This window comes from Molothrus ater, chromosome 4, assembly GCF_012460135.2.
Source record: "Molothrus ater isolate BHLD 08-10-18 breed brown headed cowbird chromosome 4, BPBGC_Mater_1.1, whole genome shotgun sequence".
Taxonomy (NCBI): domain Eukaryota; kingdom Metazoa; phylum Chordata; class Aves; order Passeriformes; family Icteridae; genus Molothrus; species Molothrus ater.
Window position 1 is genome coordinate 28,523,975 of NC_050481.2, and position 9,485 is coordinate 28,533,459.

The 9,485-nt window shown below is 46.9% G+C and overlaps 1 protein-coding gene across 1 annotated transcript; it reads right to left on the minus strand.

The window, feature by feature from the left end:
• Window positions 1-6,366: 6,366 nt before the first annotated feature.
• LOC118686456 (sel1-repeat-containing protein YbeQ-like) lies at window positions 6,367-8,728 on the minus strand. Its single transcript, XM_036382684.1, has 4 exons — window positions 8,714-8,728; window positions 8,193-8,334; window positions 8,002-8,047; window positions 6,367-6,457 (listed from the first exon to the last, which is right to left on the minus strand). The coding sequence occupies exons 1-4, from the start codon at window positions 8,726-8,728 to the stop codon at window positions 6,367-6,369; spliced, it is 294 nt and encodes a 97-aa protein (XP_036238577.1).
• Window positions 8,729-9,485: the final 757 nt, after the last annotated feature.

Consider the following 9,485-nt stretch of genomic DNA (forward strand, 5'->3'; position numbering starts at 1 on the left):
CAATTAAGAACAAAACAGAGCAGGAAGCTTTGAAGCTTGACTTTGGGCAGGAAGAAAAGGCCCTTTCTGAGAGCCCTGGGTTTCTGTAGGCACAGCACAGCGGCTGCTGTCTTCTTTTTACGTCAGAGCATTAATGCTGTTGTTTCGCCCCTGGTATCAACAGAGCTTGCCTGGTAGGTGGGTGGGGTATTGGGATTTATATTGTAGACAAATTCAGGAAAGCTTCAGTCTTTTTTTTTTTTTTCCTTACAAAGCTTTTGAAAGTCCACTGGGGACCCCTAATGTTCAGCTACTGCTGAAGCAAGCACTTCAAAGGCAGAGCTGCACAGCTTCTTTAGCCATCTATGGGTTTGATCATTCTGGTAGGCTTTTATTACAGGCAAGCAAACTCCCTTCCCCCTGCTGAAAGTCATCTTTCTGGGAGGGTCTGAGAGCTCCTCAAACTGTCGGGTAAAACAACATTTCTATGGTGAGAAAACGTGCCAGCCAACTCAAACTGAGATGGCCCTGGAGATGCTTTGGGAGGCAGAAACCTTTTTGCCACCTGCAGAGCAGGCAGGATCCCTCCCTGCCCTGAGCTGTGGCAGCAGACACACCTAACGTGCCCAACCAAAATGTCTGCAGAAAAAAAGTGGGTAGAAGAAGTGGTTATTGTAAAAGGGGGTATGAGGAGTAATCCTGTGGGGATTTTAAGGATGTCAGTGACAGTGTTAGCCCTCCATAAACTCCCACTGGCTAGTCCCTATGCCCACATATCCTCCCTATGGCTGCCTCATTTGGCCCCCAAAAAATCTCCACTGCCCACCTTCTGTGGCCCATACCAAGCTGGGCAGCCTCCATGACCAAAACCTACAGTCTTCCCACTGCCTTCAGCCAGGGCAGATGGGAATTGCTGTTATCCCAGGGTTTACCCTAGTTTCCTCTGCTGCTGGGGCTAAACAGGACATACAAACACCTCCACAACAGCCAGGTTTAGGATTTTTTCAGCCAGATTCCTTGGGTCAGCTTTTCTCTCTCTCTCTTATGATAGGCATGTGTTTTCTCTCCTAGACTAGCATTAATATAATTCTAATTTTCCACCATAGCCAAAGGCAACAGAGTGGTCAGTTACTGGGAGAGCCACACCAAAAGCACTTGAAAGTCTGGGCAGAAAAGTGTTAGAAATGCAGCTGGAGTAAGTTACCTTTGTATTTCATATCTCCATCTCCAATCCTAAGTAAATCAGAAAAAATTGTGCTTTCTAAGTGGTTTCTAACATAATGAAAGTCAATTAGAGTGATGCAAACAGAGCTTATAACTGCAGGTTTTCATCATTGACTCTGTGCTAAATATCTGCACTGTGTGGTTTGCAAGGAAGTAAGGGTGCATGGAGAGGAAGGGGGGTTTTAAAAGCGCTTAAATTACCCCTAATTAGCAACACAACTGTAGTCAAAACATAATGTGAGGATAATAAATTGATATTTGCATAATGGAAAGACTACCAAACTGTACTTCAAATAAGATGAATTAGATTATAATTAGAGCTGTGTTTTGGGAAAGAAAATCCTTCTAATTGCCTGAGTACAGGCAGTGCCAAGGAGGGGAGGGCTGGCAGCAGCTGGGAAGGTCCAGCCAGTGCTGTGTGGGACAAGTGCCCCACAAGTGGGGCCATTCCCTAGGGGGGACAGGGTGCCCACATCTACCAGCAGCCAGAACAGCCATGGCAAAGCAGGGCTGGGGAGAAAAAGGGGAAAAAACAGGAGGAAGGGGAATGTGTGCACTCTCAGCCATCAAGTGCTAACCATGAACTGAAAGAAAATCCAGGGTGAAATGGTATGGACAGCAATTAGGGTGGGAGACACCTGTGTTTCAGGGGGAGGTGGTGCATGGGTAAAAATGCAAGCACTCCTTCTGTAAATTGCAGGAAAACAGTGAACATCTTTTTCTGGTAAAATCTCGTCACCACCTTGCTTTGGAAGTTCCAATGCTTCTTCCTGCTGCTGTTTGAGAACTGACTTTATTAAACCAAGAATTGTTTTCAGTCTGTTGAATCATATGCAAAGTTGTTTGCAAAGATTTATTGCCCAGCTCTTACTGCTTTTTTTTAGTAATTAGGGCCACCTGGATAGCACTGGATGATAGGTCACTTACCCATTGTACATGACCATGTATACCAGTAAGGAAATTACTGCTGATATGGTATATTCCAAAACAGCTTTTTTTGAGAAAGCAAAGAGTAGAATTACACCTTGTCACTGAAGTGAAGGCAGAATGAACCTTGAGGCTGACTTGTTGCCTGGTAGCTGCAGAATCTGATGCTAATGCCCTTTTTGTTGTTGGGCAATGACATGGTTCAGGTGGGAAAATTGATCAGCATTAAAAACCTGTTCCCTCATTTTGGCTGGGGGACTGAAAAAGGTGATTTCTTAAGTCCTGTGTGGCCATATTTTGATAGTGAGGGGGGCTTTAGGATGGTTTCTGTGAGAAGCTGCCAGAAGCTTCCCCCATGTCTCACAGAGCCAATGCCAGCTGGTTCCAAGGCACGTGTGCTGCTGGCTAAGGCTGGCCTAGTCAGGAATGAGAATAATGCCTTTGTGATAACATATTTGAGAAGGGAAAGAAGTTATTGCACTGATGTAACTGTGGCCAAAGAAGAGCAGGAGGGGACTGCACCTCATGAAAAGTGACCAATGTTGGAGCAGTTAGTGGAGAACTGTCTCCTCTGGGAGGGACCCCACACTGGAGCAGGACTCCTCTCCCTGAGGTGGCAGCAGTGGCAGAAACAGCCGGTGTGAACTGACCGTAACCCCCGTTCCCGTGTCTCTCTGCACTGCTGGGAGGAGAGGAAGTAGAGCCAGGGAAGGAAGGAGGGATGAGGAGGAAGCTGGTTTTAAATTTTATCTTCTTTTTAATTATTCTGCTCTGATTTTTTTAGTAGTAAATGTAATTAATATCCCCAAGTTCAGTCTGTTTTGCCCATGACAGTATTTGATGAGTGATGTTTCCCAGCCCTTATCTCAACCCATGAGCCTTTTGCTATATTTTCTCTCCCCAGTCCAGTTGCAGAGGGGAAGTGAGAGAAAGGCTTTGATGGGTGTCTGGCATCCATGCAGGGGCAATCCAGCAATTTACTGTGAAATCCAATGACCCTGCTCACCAGGCCCTCCCTGTATTTGCTCCTCACATATCCAGGTGAGTGTTCCTTAGCTCACTGAGCTTATGTCATATCTGGGCCACCAACAGCATCATCCTGGGCCCAGTGGCAATAGGGAAGGTGTGAAAGGTGCCTGAGCTTGGCCATCACTGGTTGGCAGAAGTGTACAGCAGAATATGGGTGTCTGCAGCCATGCTTGGATGTCCCTCTGACATTGGCTGCTGCAGTTAGGGAGCATGGAGAAAACAAGGAGGATGACTTTAGGGGTAGAGGAGTGGCAGCACACACTGGTTCTGGGTTTCAGTGGGGTTTTTGAGACAGCTCCTCGTGTTACTCGCCCTCTGGGTGCTGTTTTGAGGATACAAAGACAAGGTTTTCCTGCTCACAGGCACAGAAAGGAGGGTACCAGAGGCCTGGAAAAGATGCCTGGTGCACTTAATTGGTGCATCTCTGTATTTATGAGATGTAAAACATAGGTCTGGTTTCTAAATCAGGAGCTACTGCTCATGCATGTTTACTCTGTGAGAAAAAAGGGCAGGGTATGAGATGTGGTGCAGCACAAGCTCACATCAAGGGAAATATTCCCCTGCCTTCAAAGGGTCCTGGCTCAGGGCATGGCCCACAGAGACCATGGGAATAAGCTCCTTTTTGAGTTGGCAAATGGTGCCTTGCTTTTCTGCTTGAGGAGTTGGAAACAGAGAAACTCACCTGGAGCTCTGCTCTGCTGTGCAGTTGGTGGCACCAGATTTAATAAAGGGCTGTGTGGGAGGGAGCACAGAAGGGAAGGAGAAGGGAGATGAGTGGGGGGAGCGGCAGCTGCAGTGCACCAGAGAGCATTGGTGTGCAGCATGCTGGCAGGGACGAGCTGAGGGAGGCAGGACAGCCAGGCCACGGCTCTCCTCTCCTGTTGGGAGCAGGACAGAGAGCTGGCCCTGAGGAGCCCAGCCTGGGGACAGCCAGGTGGAGAAGAGGCAAAGCCCGGCCATCCCTTCCTTAATGTGTGGCCACCACACAGCCTCCACCACTCCACTGTGTGGGGTGCTGGCATGCTGTGCCTGTGGGATGCCCCCCAGTTGTTGCCAGGATCACCTAGAAAGATACTGAGGCTGACATCCAAGAGGGACAGGAAAATGGGAACCTCAATAAAATCCTTCATGCCCTTGCCTATGAGTCATGGCACAACAGCAATTCTCAGAAACCAAAGCTTGGACCCCACCATGGACTTGCTGTCCCATTTGTTCCCTCTGGCAGCCCCTTGTTCTCAGGCTCACCCCAGGCACCCAGGGGGACTGCAGGACCTTGTGTCATGCAACAAGTGAGCTGGATAATCGTGGTAGGAAGAAGGGAAACATTGCACACCAACAAAAGCCCTGGGAAACAATTCTATTGCTAGCAAAACTCTGCAGGTCTTTGTTTAGTGAGTGCACTTCCCATGAAATGCAATTGCTCACTGAGGTTTTAAACTGCGACCACCCTGAAAATGAAGGCAGTTTCCATTAAATTGAATTACTTTTCCCCAGAACTGGCATGACAATGGTAATGTTGATAAGGAACAATAGCTGTTAAGTGAGAGCATCATTTCTATTTTCTATTAAATCACTGTCATTTCCAGTACAAATGGATCATGCCGTGCATGTCATGCTGATTTACAGTGATAAAGCTTTAGTTGTGATCAGTTATCACAATGCCTAAGCAGAGCATGAAAGGTGCCACAAACATGCAAGCAACACTGCACCAGGCCCAGATCAATATTTGGATCTAACTTAGTATTAGCAGATGAGTTGGTACAACAGTGGTGGAAGTTTTTTCAAAAATATTCATAGGCTCATCATCAGTATGACCCTATAGGCTATTGATCTCCTCCACCTCTCCTTTCCTGTGGTGTTCAGAAGGGGCAAGCCTTCTGAACAAATGGAGAAATGCTATAGACCTGACCATGGAGATGCAGCACAAAGCAAATGTAATGTGCAGTGAATGATTCAAATTCCTGAAGATTAGACACTCAGCAGGGAGAAGGTGGGGTAGCTGAGAAGAAGGCAAGGTTGGATGAGCACTGGTGTTGCAGCAGTCACTCAGGGAAGGTTTCTGCTCTTGGAGATGTTTTCCAAAAGTTGCTGAGCTTCTAGGAGCCCGTGGGCTGCTGCCACACTGAGGAGCTTCTCCACTTCCCTGAAGGACATGAAACCTTCATCAAGAAAATATAGGAGAACATCCTAAATTCATTCCTAGCTAAATTTTAATGACACGGGCTTTTTAAAGAGGAACACAGCTACTGAATATGAAAACATCTGTAAAGTTAACTCTCCCCTACTCAGAAAATTACCTGATTTTCATTCTGCTTTTTCCTGTGGTCTGAGCACATATGTTCTAGGTTTGGTGATTTTCTCATCTCAGTTGAAGGAGAAATAGTTTTGGAGTTCTTGAAATACTACTCAATGTATGAGTCTGATCATGCAATATGCAGTGCAGACTGAAACAAAATGCATTGGCTTCAAACCACAAGGTTTGTCCAAACAATGCTTTTTTAGCTTCATTTAGTGTACAAATGTTCTATCCAACCTCAATTTTAATTTTCAGGCTTGAAGCAAATGAAAAGAATCAAAATGAACAATACATGAAACCAAAAAAGAGCTGGGTTTCACTGTGGTGGGATCAGTTTCTTCAGTTTCACTTAGCCCTAGGACAAGTTGCCACAGTGACTGTGTGAAGCACAAAGCAACTTTTCTCAATCTGTGGGCCTTGCTGGGAACACTGGTGTGCCTTGTGAGAGAAGCTCATCCCAGGCAGTTTCAACCCAACCCCCAGGCAGTCAACAGGAAGCTTCTCATTGACCCTACTGGGTGGAAGGAGAATGAAAAGGAAAACCCCTTAAAAGAGAAAGACAGAATTTTCTTTATAGCAGAAAATGCACATGTCACTTCAATAGCTCTTTCTACACCAGTACAGGTCTTGTCCCTTGCCTTCATTGGGAAACCATCATGGAAAAACATATGTAATCAGACCACAGGCATTTTAGGTACTGTGACACCTAAGTTTTAAAATGTCATTGGACTAACTGTGTTTTTCCCTTTCCCTGCTGCAGGTACTGCATTACTGACAATACAAAAAGAGGGCATTAGAAATGCTGGAGTGGCTTTGTGCACGGAGCACCTACAGCACCAGGTTCTCCCCCCCCCCTCCCCAAGAGGAGCTGAGAATGAAGCTGTAATAGGAAGGAAGAGGATTATCTCAGGTTACCCTTCTTCAAGTGCCACGGTCATGTTTCTGAGTGTCCCCACTGCCAGGTTGAAGGAGGAGTGGGGATGGCCCTGTCCTGCAGCCTGCCTACAGCCAGGAAGAGACAAGCACAGAAAATGGTAAGAGAAGTACAGAAGAAAACCAGACTTTGAATGTTTTCAAGCAAGGTAAGAGCTGGTTTTGGCTGAGAGTTACTTTTCTTCCTAGCAGCTGGTACAGTGCTGTGCTTTGGAGTCAGTATGGGAATAATGTTGGTTACACACTGATACTTTGGCTATTGCTGAGCCGTGCTGACCCTAAATCCAGGATTTTTCAGTCTCCCATGCTCTGGCAGTGAGCAGGTGCACAAGAAGCTGGGAGGGAGCACGGCCAGGACAGCAGAACCAAATGTGCCAAAGGGATATTCCATCCCATGGAGCATCTCATGGTCAGTGTATAACCTGGGGAGGCTGGTCAGGAGCTGCTGACTGCTCATCAGGGACAGGCTGGGCACTGGTCAGAGTGTGGTGAGCAATTGTGTTGGGCATCACTTCTGTTTCTTGGGGTTTATGCCTCTCTTTTGTTACTATTGTTATATTTTACTTCATTTCAATTATCACACTGCTCTTATCTCAACCCACGGATTTTACGTTTTTCTAATTCTCCTCCCACAGGAGTAGGAGAGGAGAGGGAAAACCAGTGAGCAGCTGCACTGTACTTAGTTGCTAGCTGAGATTAAACAGGACAGAGCAAATAAGGGAAAAGTTACATATAATTCACTTTTAGAAATGTGATTCCTTTGAAATTTCAGGCCTGATTTGGGAAACATCCTTATTCAGAAAAGCATGAAAGCTTCAGCATTTCTCTTGGTATGGACATCTTTAATGATTCTTCCCTGATTTCCATCTCCTGCTGTCACAGGCATAGTTCTTTTAACCCTAAAAGTCCTGCAGCTTGATGCTCTTCTACGCCTTGAGCAGGCAGAGATACCATCCAACATGCCTACCTCTCTCCCCTTGTTTTTTGGGTAGCACAGCAAATTTCCCTGTCCTTAATCCTTCCCATTTCTCACCAAGACTGGTAGGATTCCAGGAGACACAGCCCAGGCTCCCACCACAGGGGTAACTACTATGGGTACGACAGGAAATGCACACACAGCATGGCTGTGTCACTCATGTGGCAGAAGCCTCTCGGGAGGGTGTGCTGAGAGCAGGAAAATGATACATACACTGCTGTAACTCGATTTCCCTTTGCCTCAGCAGCTCCTGGCTCACTCCCTTCCTGCACCTGTGCATTCCTCCTGCTGCCCACCTGCAGCTCAAACCTCCCCAAAAAGCCATACAGCAGCACCAGCATCCCTCTGCACTCCCGCTGTCAGGATACTTCCTTTCTTCCCACTGGTTAAAGACAATAGCAATAGCAGGTGGGGAAAGGGGAGCAAAGCATAGTGCAGCCCACAGTGAGAAGTCAGGAGCTCCCACTGTCGCTGCTGCCACCTGTGAACCTCCTTCCCACCAGCACAGGACAGCTCAGTGAGGGTTTCCCCACAAAGCACTGCCAACTTTTTCTTCTTCCCATACCACAAGTAGCCCTTTCCCAGAAGAAGCCAATTTCCCATGACAGGAATTGCTTGGAGGGCTTTTGAGCCTCACCTGAACCAGTGCATGGCCATGTCCTCATTTTTTTCCACTCCAGCTCCTGAGAGTGAGACAAGGTAGCAAAGGTTATAAGATACAGAGTCCAAAATCCAGCAGTGTGTTGGTACCACAAAGGCACCTTTGTGTTTCTGGCTTATAAGCATGCACACTGGCAGCAAATTAGCCACAGACTGGAGAAACATTACCTTGCAAATACCTCTGTCCCAGGATGTGCTGTGCATTGGGGTACCCCAGGCGAGCATACACGTGAGCCACGTGGAAATGGAAATGCTTGTAGCACAGCAGGATGTACAGCAGGAGGAGGCCAGCAGCGATTACAGCTGCCAGCTGTAAAAGACAGGAACAGTCATGATGCAAGGAAGAAAATAAGCTGAGGGCTAGCTACAGCAAATATTTCATCTGAACTCTCTGAAGCCTCCCAAAGCTATTCCCCACAGAGAAATGGGAGGAAAGGCCCACACAACTGCAGAAAATCAAAGTCACCTTTGATAGAGAACTGGTTCCAGAACTTCCACTGAAGCTGGCAGAAAAGGCCCTGCTGAATTCAGTGAGCAGTGTATGAGCTCCCAAGTTAATCTCCCCTTTAAGCTCTGCTGCAGCAAAGTACAATCATTTAATTTTCTAGTGGTCCCCTTGAAGTAAAGAGGAAAAAATAAACCCCAAGGTGCCATCAGGCTTTTAGAAACAATTCATCAAAGGCACTTACCAGAAGGAGCCTCATTGTCCTGGGGACTTGTGGTCCACCACTGTCCACTTAATTGTCATACAGATGTGAACTCTCATATAATCACAAAATGGGTCAGCCTGGGAGGGACCACAGTGTGTCATCTGGTCCAACCTCCCTGCTCAAGCAGGGTCATCCTAGAGCACATGGCACAGGATTGCATCCAGACAGTTCTTGGATATTTCCAGGGAGGGAAACTCCACACCCTCTCTGGGCAATCTGTTCCAGTGCTCAGTCACCCACACAGTAAAGGAGTTCTTCCTCGTGTTCAGGTGGAAGTTCCTGTGCATCAGTTTCTGCCCCTTGCCTTTTGGCCTATTGCTTGGCACCAGTGACAAGTGCGTGGCTCCATCCTCTTGACATCATTCCTTCAGATACTTATAAATGTTGATGACTTCCCCTCTCAGTTGTCTCTTCTTGAGGCTGAACAGGCCCAGCTTCCTCAGCCTGTCATCCTCCCTCAATCATCTTCATTGCCTTGCACTGGACCTGCTCCAGGAGCTCCATGTCTTGCTCCCTTTGAACATCCACAGCTCATAAACCCTTTCATTCTGTTACAGCAAGGACATGCCTACACCTGACAGGAGAATAACCTTGAGTCTGAAACTCTTCTTGCATCCAAGGTATAAATCAGTGAAAAGTCTGAACTACACCAGCAGGGGAAAATATATGAGAGACCAGAATAAGACTATTTGCTTTTTTTGCCAAATTGGATTTTCTTTGTTCAGTGAGCTAGCTATTAGCTTCCAGTGAG

Bases quoted from the DNA above. Each gene is read 5' to 3' on its own strand.
- LOC118686456 (XM_036382684.1), bottom strand. The intron at 8,048-8,192 runs GTAATGTTTCTC...TCTCACTCTCAG, and splicing joins GGGACAGAGGTATTTGCAAG to GAGCTGGAGTGGAAAAAAAT. The intron at 6,458-8,001 runs GTGAGGCTCAAA...TCCTGGCTGTAG, and splicing joins ATGGCCATGCACTGGTTCAG to GCAGGCTGCAGGACAGGGCC.